The sequence below is a fragment of the Micropterus dolomieu genome, linkage group LG12 (genome assembly GCF_021292245.1).
Source record: "Micropterus dolomieu isolate WLL.071019.BEF.003 ecotype Adirondacks linkage group LG12, ASM2129224v1, whole genome shotgun sequence".
In the NCBI taxonomy this organism is placed as follows: Eukaryota; Metazoa; Chordata; class Actinopteri; order Centrarchiformes; family Centrarchidae; genus Micropterus; species Micropterus dolomieu.
In genome coordinates, this window is record NC_060161.1 from 5,843,304 (window position 1) to 5,855,062 (window position 11,759).

At 45.4% G+C, this 11,759-nt stretch overlaps 1 protein-coding gene across 1 annotated transcript; it reads left to right on the plus strand.

Annotated features, from left to right (window-relative positions):
• Positions 1-1,100: 1,100 nt before the first annotated feature.
• LOC123980538 (peripherin-2-like) lies at positions 1,101-8,654 on the plus strand. Its single transcript, XM_046064972.1, has 3 exons — positions 1,101-1,791; positions 3,670-3,916; positions 7,725-8,654. The coding sequence occupies exons 1-3, from the start codon at positions 1,211-1,213 to the stop codon at positions 7,926-7,928; spliced, it is 1,032 nt and encodes a 343-aa protein (XP_045920928.1). The 5' UTR covers positions 1,101-1,210; the 3' UTR covers positions 7,929-8,654.
• The last annotated feature ends 3,105 nt before the right edge of the window (positions 8,655-11,759 follow it).

Sequence of the window (11,759 nt, forward strand, 5' to 3'; positions counted from 1 at the left end):
CATCAGGCTGGAAGGACCCAAATGTCTTCAAATGATTTTTTCAAATAAATAAGTTTCTTTGATTTAAAAAAAAGAACAGAAGTCAACCACGACTCCCAGAGTGCATTTGATTAAGAGCCACCCAATCGCAGAGCTCTGCAAACGGCAGGTGGAAGCTAAAGGTGACGCTGTTGAGAAAACGTTTATGATCTGCAGCTTAAATCAGTTCACTTTTATTTTGGAGTTAACTTTGGTTGAATTCAGTAACGTCGAAGTGTTCTCACGTCTCCACGCTCTGATTCACACCACAGACTGGTTGCATGGCAACAGCAGCTGAGGCTCATGGGTTTTTTGGAGAAAAGCTTTAATTCTGAAAAACTTTCGTTTTTCTGTTTGGAACTTGTGGGAGGCTGCAAGTTTTCCAAATAAAAGCGTTTTGCTTATTTAAATCATTCTTAATTTTACTGTTGCCGTATCGTGATACCGTTACAGTGATCGGTTTTTGCTGCTGTCAGACGGTCTGGAGGATTTTCGCTCTGCTGAATCACTTGTGACAGAAGAAGAAATCTGCAGAGTGGTTCTAACAGTCGGTCCTCTGGATCTCTGCAGACGCGTTGTAATGTTACTCTGACGCCATGTGATTGTTCCCACTTCCGTCATCGTCCTTACAGGAAGTTTCTGGTTTCTTCTTTGCTGAGTGGACGGTCATCAGTCCTGCTGCACACCTGCAGCGAGGCGACACAGGTCTGTCAGCAGAACTGAACTCTGAGCTGTGGCAGGCCGAGAGGAGGAAGCTGCCGCTTAACATCAAACCAATTAGCAGTAAATCGGGGGATTAGAGGCAGCAGCTGATCTGCCGTTAATGGGATCAGAGCCGGTCGGAGGTTTAGGATGACGAGTCGCAGCTCGCTCACATTCACACCTCAACGCTTTCTTCTGCAGGAAAATCTCAGTGGTGAGGAGCCGCGAGCCGATCTGACGGGTTTTATGTGAATATTCGATTGTGGTTTGATGGCAGACCCCTCTGCCCCCCCAGCATTATGGACTGTCCTGACCTGCAGCTCGGCATTATGGGTTTGAAACCTCTGGAGTTCTGGCCAAGTCGCGTTCAGTTGCTTCTTTCTGGAACGGAATAAACCTGTCAAACTGTGACGGAACTGTTTTCTTCTTGATACCTGACCTTTAGTGATCGTTGATTCCTGTTAGTGTTTGATCGTACCAAGAGCTTAACATGCCGTTCATGCCGGTGAAGTTCAACCTGCAGAAGCGGGTGAAGCTGGCTCAGGGTCTGTGGATGATCTACTGGCTCTCGGTCATCGTGGGGATCTTCCTCTTCAGCCTCGGCATCTTCTTCAAGATCGAGCTGCGGAAGAGGAGCGAGATGATGGACAACAACGAGAGCCACTTAGTGCCCAACCTGCTGATCCTGATGGGCTTGTTGGCCTGCGGGGTCAACGCCTTCGGAGGAAAGGTGTGCCATGACTCTCTGGACCCCATCAAGTTCGCCAAGTGGAAGCCGATGCTGAGGACGTACCTGATGCTGTGCTGCGGCTTCAACGCGCTGCTGCTGCTGACGGCGCTGCTCTGCTTCCTCATGCAGTTCGCCGTGTACCTGACGCTGGCCGAGGGCCTGAAGAACAGCATCAAGTTCTACAAGGACACGGACACGCCGGGACGCTGCTTCATGAAGAGGACTCTGGACATGACGCAGATCGAGTTCCGCTGCTGCGGCAACAACAACTTCAGGGACTGGTTCGAGGTGCAGTGGATCAGCAACCGCTACCTGGACATGAGCAACGACCTGGTCAAAGAGTGAGTACACAGAGCCGGTCCTGCACCTGCAGACTTACCGTTTATCAGTTAGTTCATCAGAAAACAAATCAATCATCAGTTATTTATCAAACTGAGTCCATCTTCTACACCATCATGTTCTGTTTCCCGTCTCAGTAAAGACTCCAAAAAAAGGATCAACAGCTCAATCCATAATGAAAATATGTAAAATAAATCACTTTACACTGAAATGCAGAGGAACACAAACTTTGAGTGAACCATCAGTAGTTCATTAAACTGACCCTTGATCAGGTTGTTCCAGTTTGCAGTTACCTTTCATTTTCAACTTTGTGGAAAGTTTCTCTGAACTGTACTGGGATCAGAGAAAAGCCTGGTTCAGGAGTGTTTTCCAGCTGAATCACAGAGAGTTTTGCTAAAAGGGGTCAGAGGAGGATGAATGAGGGAATTAAGGAGGTAAAAGTTAGCGTGCAGGAGGTCGATGTACCAGCTTCTCCTCCTTAAGTCCATAATCTGACAGGATCTGATTTCCACCCCAACATGACAAGGTTAAACAAACCGAGCGGCTGAGGGAGCGCTTGATTCCCTCACCAGAGAAGGTTGAGAGGTGAAAAACACATTTCTGACAGAAGCTGAGATCATTCCAAACACACGAGATGATCAGATGTGATCGAGCGTTTTCACCAGCTGACTGTCAGAAATACGTCTGCAGGCTGAAGCGTGTTTGCGTGTTTCTGTTAATGCACTTAAAAGATATTTCCACAGGCCACGCCCAGTGCCTATTCCTGTCAGTCACTATCAGGTCCCGCCCTCGACATCACAAAGTGGTCCCAGAACCAAACGTCACTTAAAGATCTTTAATTTTAAAGCTAAACAAGATAGTCAGACTGAAGTTAGCATGCTAACCAGCTAGTCAGATAGACAACTCAGATAGTTTTAGTCCACTACGTCACACAAACCCCCTCTTTTTTAATCTGATAAAGAAAATAAACTCACAGAATGTCAGATCAAACCGAAAAGTCAAAACGGTTGGATCCACGTTCTGGATAATCGTTCACTCATTGGTAGTTAGATGTGAAATTGCAGCCCTGCTTGCTGCCTCTCTGGTCTCAGTACTCACACACTGTACCTTTAAACCCCAGTTAGACCAGGAAGCTGCTAGTATTCTGGGTGGATATGAAATCTATCTTCTAGTTTTTAGCCCACGCCCCTCGTCTGGCTTCATGGCGGCAAAAGTCAGGAGAAAGCGGTCCCACAGTACAAACCTGCATTAAAGCTCCAGTGTGTGATATTTCTGAGCATCTACTGACAGAAATGCAATTTAAGATCAGTTTTCAGTGGTGTATAAAGACCTTACACAATGAACCGTTATGTTTTTATTACCTTAGAATGAGACATTTCTATCTACAGACACCGCGGCTCCTCTTACATGGAAGGACCCATGTTGCACCGCCATGTTTCAACAGTAGCCCAAATGGAAAAACTGCTCTCCAGAGCGCGTTGCAGCACTACGATGAATATGTAGTAGCAGTGGTAGTGGTAGTGGTCGTAGTCGTCTGGTTTGTTAGAAGTGAAATTTAGACAAATGAAGAACCACACATATTATTTAGCACAAGAGCCGACAGAGCGTGTCGACCACCGTAACTTCTCCTGCTCGCTTTCAAAGAGAGGGGTGACTGAGCTGTTGGTTGCAATTCACAACCTTCACCACTAGATGCCACTAAAACGTACACACCGAAAACTAATTAAAACTAAACTAAAATAAAACTAACAAAAAGTGCAAACTATGAGAACCATGGTCTCAGGTCCAGGGACCTGAGAGGCCAGGCAGCCAGGCAGTGTGTCTGATCTCTGTCCTCCCTGTAGAGTCCAGTACATTTGAACTCTGTCTTTGTCCTGCAGTCGTGTCCTCAGTAACGTGGAGGGGAAGTACCTGATGGACAGCGTCCCTTTCAGCTGCTGTAACCCCGGGTCCCCGCGGCCCTGCATCCAGCATCACCTGACCAATAACTCTGCCCACTACGACTACGACCACCGCATCGAGGAGCTCAACATCTGGACCCGGGGCTGCCGCGAGGCCCTCTTCTCCTACTTCAGTGGCATGATGAACAGCATCGGGGCGTTCCTCATCGTCACCATCATCCTGGAGGTAAGGCTCCGCCCACAGTCCGGTTCAGCCAATGGGCATCCAGCCGGGGCCCCACTGTCTCTTAAAGAAACGGTTCAATATTTAGTGAAATCCTCCTCTTCTCTCTGAGAGTCACATGTTTAGGCTGATGCCACTCTCGTGTCTGTATGCTAAATATGAAGCTACAGCCAGCAGCTGGTTAGCTTAGCATAAAGACTGGACACAGGGGGAAACAGCTAGCATGTCTTTCCAAAGGGAACAGAATCCACCAACCAGCACCTCTAAAGCCCCCTGGTTAACACCATCTTACCGTACAGACATAGGGGTGGTATCTGTCTTTATGCTAAGCTAAGCTAGCCATCTTGCCGGACAAACATGCGAGTGGTCTCTGGTATCTAACTCTCAGCAACAAAGAGAAGAAGAGGATTTCACTAAAAGTACGGTTGGCTGAAGGTGGTGAGATCTGATTCGTGGTGTTGGTTGGATCTTTTTTTGTTTTCCAGCCACTTGTTGATGACTTAGACCTTCACCACACGCTAGCAGACAATCCACTGATGGCGTACCAAGGGAATGGCTGTATTCAGAACCGCCTACTACATCCTACTGACAACATACTGCATACTGTGTTCCATGGTAGTACACAGTATATGGATTTGTTTTTGCACCAGACTGAGCCGGTTTCTGGTTTTAGAAAACATAAGTAAACAATAAAAGGAATATAAATAATTCTAAAACAAATCTAATGAAGTCCTTTGCTCCGTGCTCGTGAGAGCCTTCAGAACCATGAATGGATGATTTACTCATTCATCTGTACGGACGAATGTGTGTGTGAATCGATTTATTTCTTGATCTATTTTAACGAAATCTTTTTATTGTTTATTGCCTATTTGTCATGTATTTATTGATTTACAAGCTTTACTTATTTTCTTACAACCGTTTCTTCCTGACGATCAGTGTTGGGCCAGTTACTCCCAAAATGTACTACATTATAGATTACTACTTACTGTCATTTGGGAGTAATTAGTTGTATTACAGTATTACTGTCTGAGTTGTGAGGCTTTACACTCTTGAGTTACTCTTGAGTTCCTTTCACTGCTGTTAAATGGGCGCATTATTCTGATGTTCTTGTGATGTGCAGAGTTACATCCGCGGGGGGGTGGGGGGTGAAATAGGATGACCCGTCTCAACAGACGCTGTGCACATTTACACACGAGCTCATGATGAGCTGACAGCACACTCTCTGATCAGGAAAGTAATTCATTAAAGCACAAACACACAGCCTACAGAAATCTATTTACCCATGATCCATCAGGGGAGCTGCCGTCTTGTTAAGAGGAGCCGAGCTCCCCCGTAGTTTGCACCCTGCCTACAGTGTCGACCATCGGATTCCAGCAGCAGGAAATAACCTTACTCTTTTACTCATGGATTTGTTTTTCTGCTGCCAAAATGTTTCTCTGTGTTGGTGAATTATTAAAAAAACAAAACACCTCTTCATTTTGGGTTAAAATGCGTTGTAGCGCACGTTACTGAGATTGTAACGGGTTTAATATTACTGATTTTCTTTTAGTAATGCGTTATATTACTGCGTTACAGCAAAAAGCAACACATTATTGTGCGTTAGTTTTGTTCCTCCCGACACTGCTGATGGGTGACGTGTGTGCTGTATATATCGTGCTGTGAACGGTGCACACACTGATGCACAAATTAACTTCCTCGTTCTTTAAATTGATAAGAACGAGCTAACGTGACAGAAAGCATCTTTGGGAGAAGGTTTTTCAGGAGCTGTCACGTCGTGAATCTTTACACAGTCCGTGGTGAGCGAAAGCATCCGATTGGACAGGAAGGCCAGGGGGGCGGGGCTGGTTAAAGGGGCAGCAGGAGTTTTTGTAAAAAAAAAAAAAAGAGCTAACAAGGTGAAACGTTAGAGCTAAATCTGGATCTCGCCTGATGCTCGTTAATCTCTGAGGACTTTCTCCTGGAGGTGAATGCAGGATAACCTCTAATCTGCCGATAATCGCAGCACACCTGCAGTAAACTGACCCAGGCATTACCCCACGCACCGGGTTAACAGCATAATTGGTTAGCGGGTGATTAGCGTTAGCGCTGAAGGAGCAGGAGCCCAGACTCCATTTTAAATCCCGCACATTTTAAAATGTGGAAAAATGTGTTTCCCCACTTTGCAATACATTTCTAACTTTGTTATCTGTGTTCAGGACTGTGGATCGGGTTTCACGTTAGAGTTCTTTGCTTTCATGTGTGTTCGGGGTTTGTTTGACGTACGGGGAGACTCCCGCTGCTGTGACTCAGGACTCGGCGTTGGATCGGGTGCTGAGGTGGCGGCGTGCTGTGATGCCACACGGTGGTCAGGTTCACCGAGGATCAGGAACTATTCTGGGTGGGTTAATCTTCCCATGGCAGCAACAGGTTGCATTCTGGGAAGATCGGGATGAGGGTGAAAAGTGATTCGTTATGTGGGTCAAAACAACAAGTTTGACCTGAGGAGTCACGACAGATCGGATTTAGAAACTACATCCTGAACTCAATCACTCGGTCCTCACTGGTCTCAGACCTGTTCCTGCAGTTTGTGATCAGTTCAGAGGACCAATCAGCAGCAGCCTCCACATAAACAAGAGGTCACAACAAACTTCTTCAAGATCGGTGGGACTTTGTTTCCCTGATGTTGTCATCTCAGGCTGGAATAAGCAGCAACACGGAGTACATGAGGAGGAGTATTTTATATACTGTCCATAAATAACACCCGTCTGAGAGTGAGGGGAGACGACGAGGTTAGAGAATAAGTTGGTTTTAACTGCGCCTGAGACGACAGCTGGAGATAGTACGTTTTCATGAGCAGCTGAAAACATCTCGGCCAGGAAGACCATGTCCCCGTTCTTAGTCCCGCCTACAAAGCTCTGATTGGTCAGTGGTTTTCCCACCTGAGGGAGCGGGGACGAGTTCACTCTCAAAATGTTTTGCACCGCTTGCTGCGTTTCCGGGTCGAACAACCTGTTTATTTGTGAAACGTTGTGAAACGTTGTGCAGTGGGCTCCAAGGCACCCAGAAAATGTTCCTAGGGGTGGTCAGATGGGGCCACTGGAAATCCTGGGGTGGAACACTGAAACCAAAAGCCATTTCTGAACTTCAGAAATTCTATCGTGCAGTTTAAAGACTAGCTGATAAACTTTGGTTTCTTATTTTACTGTTTATGTTACTAGTTGTCTGTAGACTAAAACCAGTCCAGTTGACATTTTGAGTTCCATAAGACCCTGTTTTAATGTGTCACGTGTCTGTATGTGTTCCTCAAATACACAACTTTCCTTAAAAAGACAAATATCCAGCTTTTATTTGTGGGAGTCCACCGACTGCAAAGAACAAAACATTCACCGGAACAAGCTGACTCATGATTACAGACTCCAGAAAACACACAGTCGCTGCTGCAGGCTGACCGGCTTCGTTACTCCGACAGGCTCTGCCTGTTAGTCCCGCCCCTTAACCAATCACAATTTCAGAAACGTGATAGCATCTACATGGATGAATCGGAGGCCCCTCTTAAAATAAACATGGTGATCTGTCACACCAAGGGGGTAACTGATATACATCTCGAACAAACTATGGAAAGGTCTCTTAAAGTGACAGAGCCCCTCCCCCGATGGCGCCATTGATGCACTTGAGTACAGAACAGGGTGTTCAAGGCACCACCGCTTACGTTGAAATAAACATTTGTTGCGGCTGAACTTGGCCTAACAGCAGAACCTCCTCAGTCACTGAGCAGGAACCAGGTTACTACCATACTAACCCCGTCTGTGTGTGTGTTTCTGTGTGTGGTCAGTCCGTGGACATGGCGGGGTTAAAGTACCTCAGCACGGCTCTGGAGTCGATGGAGGACCCAGAGAACCCAGAGTGCGAGAGCGACGGCTGGCTGCTGGAGAAAGGCGTGAAGGAGACGTTCGGCGAGCTGCTCACCAAGCTGAAGACGCTGGGGAAGACCAACCAGGTGGATGAGGGCGGGGACGCACAGGAGGCCGCTACCTGAGAGCCCCGCCCAGTACGCTGCCACTAAGGACTGAGGTCTCCCCCCTCCCCCCCTCCCAGCTGCCTCTCCAGATAACAGGGAGCGGGAGAGGAGAGGTCGTCTCCACCGTCTGTACATACGCCATCGTACACGTGAAGAACACACACACACACACACACACACACACACACACACACACACACACGTGTGATTTAAACTGCATGTTGATTTTTTTCCATTCTGTAAATACGTTGAACAGAGTTTATTTTTAAACAGGAGGAAACCTGCTGCTGTAAATAAAACATCTGGCTCGGGATTTAAAATAATAATTAAATTAAATTAACCCCCCCAATTAATGCTTCCTGTCAGCCACAACCAGGCCTGACTGCCAGTCGTTACCGGAGCCCGACCGATACGTCACACCGCTGATAGCAGCTTGTCACAATCTGAGAGTTCCACAGTTTGTCCAGCAGAGAGCGTGTTTTATAAATCCGAGGGATTCTTGCCAAACATGTTTGTGTCGGTGAATGTTTCATGATCAGTTATTTTTATTCTGGTATTTGTGTCTCAGACATCGAGTATCGGTCGGACTCTGGTGTTAACCATCGCCGTGTGACCTCTGACCCAGTTGGTTTACATGGAAACAGACGGCCGAACATCCGGGAAAAACTAGGAGTGCTGATTGCTCCCACCGCTGGTCAGAAGTGATACTACAACATACAAGGGTATAGATACAGGTATATACGAGGGTATATATACAAGGGTATATATACACACGTATATACGAGGGTATATATACACGTATATACGAGGGTATAGATACAGGTACATACAAGGGTATATACAAGGGTATATATACACGTATATACGAGGGTATAGATACAGGTACATACAGGGGTATATACGAGGGTATAGATACAGGTACATACAGGGGTATATACGAGGGTATAGATACAGGTACATACGAGGGTATATACAAGGGTATATATACACGTATATACGAGGGTATAGATACAGGTACATACGAAGGTAGATACGAGGGTATATACAAGGGGGTAGATACGAGGGTATAGGTACAGGTAGATACGAGGGTATAGGTACAGGTAGATACGAGGGTATAGGTACAGGTACATACGAGGATATAGGTACAGGTACATACGAGGGTATATACAAGGGTATATATACACGTATATACGAGGGTATATACAAGGGTATATATACACGTATATACGAGGGTATATATACACGTATATACGAGGGTATATACGAGGGTATATATACACGTATATACGAGGGTATATACAAGGGTATATATACACGTATATACGAGGGTATATATACAGGTACATACGAGGGTATATACGAGGGTATATACATGTACATACAAGGGTACATACGATGGTATGTACACGTACATACAAGAGAATATACAGGTACATAGAGAGATAAATGCAGAGGTATATGCAGAGTGAGGAAGTTTCATGTGGCTTTTAAAAATCTTCCTTGAACACCAACTTTTTTATTTCACTTGTATTGTCACAACTTCTAACTTAAATTCTGTACTTTCACACGTGTTTTGGGAGGTTTGTTGATAAACTGTACTTGGAAGCTCACAGTTTCAGTTTCATCAGTCGAAGGAACGATAGCTAACCATAATCTATAACTTGAACACGTGATTGGTGGAGAGCGTTGGGGCAAGCCTGAGCCTGGCAGACTGAGTTCAGGGCGGCCGTCTGGTTCCCTGTCAGGGCGATGCTGGGTCAGACTGAAACAGGAACGTTTTTTTACTTATTAAGTTGCAGCCAAACCAACACACACGCTTTGATGAGCAATTTCATCTTCATCAAACTGTACATTCATATTTAGTGTTTTCTCAGTTTAACAGACAGAAGCTGCATCAGAGAGTGTGTGTGGACCTGATCAGTTTTACAGAGGTAAAGTAAGCCGTGTAGTGATTAAAGGCTCGGTTTCCAGTTACAGCTTGTAATATTTGTATGTTTCTGTTTTCTTTCTTTGTGATATGGAGAGTTGTAATGTTTGCAGCCAGTTGTTGTGGGTTGGTTGGAGCTTGTAGTCGCTCCGCTGTGTACGATAAAACCTATAAAGAGATTGTGACTGACACCCAACTGTCTGACTCATCTTTTATCTCAACAGGTATTTATAGAGGTACATAAAGCAGAATATACACATGTATACATAAAGTATAAAGCGGTATATACATATACATGTATACACATGTGTACACCCAGTATATATAGAGGTATGTACACATGTATGCACAGGTGTTTATATAGGTGGTATATACACGTGTATACACTGGTGTATGTAGAGGTGTCTACACAAGGTATGGAGGTATGTACATGTGTAAACACAGTGATATACGCTGTACATAGACAGGTATGTGTGGGTATCGTGTATTACATTGTTTTAGAGTTTCTTAGTGTTTAAACGGGAACCTGTAATGCTCATTTCCAGCTCTATGTTTTTATTCTGGGACTCTTCTAGGGCAGCTTTTCCTGATCCAGTTATAAAAAGCCTTTGTTACCAGTGCAGGTAGTGGCCCTTTTAGCTTAGCTGACTCTGCCCAGACTGGGAACTTCATCAACAAGTAAAGTTATCTGTCCATCGAGAATCAAACTACCTTTCCTTCACAACCGAATGAGACGTCCTGAACAACCTCCCAACGCCTGCAGAGTCCTGAGCCGAGTCCCCACACCTGGTGTTGGCGCTGTGAGCAGAGCGGTTGGAGGCAGGCTGAGCAGGTGGATGGCGTCCTGTACTTTGTGGACGTGGAGATCCTGGAGCAGATCATGAGCAGATGACCGTATAAGGACATCGAGCCAATCTGACGTCAGCTCTGCAGGAAAGCAGAAAAAAACTGTTGGAAAGCCAGAATCCAAAGTGGTCTGAAGCTTCCTGCTCGCAGGGATCACTTTTACACGTTCACCTCAATATGTGAAGCTCCGGCCACGTTAACGTTCCACGCTGTAACATTACCACAGAGAATAATGGAAAGCACAACAGGTGCCCTTCAACAGGGATGGTATTGTGTTTCTTGGTGTTTCACAGGTGCTTAACAGCCGCTGAGCTGTTAATAAGCTCAGAGAAACAGATTAACTGCTGATGTCAGCAAAGGGCCAAGGACAGCGGCCATGACGCAAGTCCTCTAAAGGACACGCTCACTTTGTAACATGTTGGTTCTGATCGTCACGCATCGTTTATACAGCATATATATGTCCATATGTGTATATACAATATATATATATATATATATATATATATATATATATATATATGTATGCAAGTTCTCCCACTTAGAAATCATGGAGGGGTCTGAAATTGTCATCGTAGGTGCATGTCCACTGTGAGAGACATAATCTAAAAAAAAAAATACCAACTATTTATTTGTATGATACAGCTGCAAATAAGTATTTGAACACCTGCCTATCAGCTAGAATTCTGACTCTCAAAGACCTGTTAGTCTGCCTTCAAAATGTCCACCTCCACTCCATTTATTATCCTAAATTAGATGCACCTGTTTGAGGTCGTTAGCTGCATAAAGACACCTGTCCACCCCATACAATCAGTAAGAATCCAGCTACTAACATGGCCAAGACCAAAGAGCTGTCCAAAGACACTAGAGACAAAATTGTACACCTCCACAAGGCTGGAAAGGGCTACGGGGAAATTGCCAAGCAGCTTGGTGAAAAAAGGTCCACTGTTGGAGCAATCATTAGAAAATGGAAGAAGCTAAACATGACTGTCAATCTCCCTCGGACCGGGGCTCCATGCAAGATCTCACCTCGTGGGGTCTCAATGATCCTAAGAAAGGTGAGAAATCAGCCCAGAACT

Bases quoted from the DNA above. Each gene is read 5' to 3' on its own strand.
- LOC123980538 (XM_046064972.1), top strand. From the start codon at position 1,211: ATGCCGTTCATGCCGGTGAAGTTCAACCTGCAGAAGCGGGTGAAGCTG. The intron at 1,792-3,669 runs GTGAGTACACAG...TTTGTCCTGCAG, and splicing joins AGCAACGACCTGGTCAAAGA to TCGTGTCCTCAGTAACGTGG. The intron at 3,917-7,724 runs GTAAGGCTCCGC...GTGTGTGGTCAG, and splicing joins TCGTCACCATCATCCTGGAG to TCCGTGGACATGGCGGGGTT.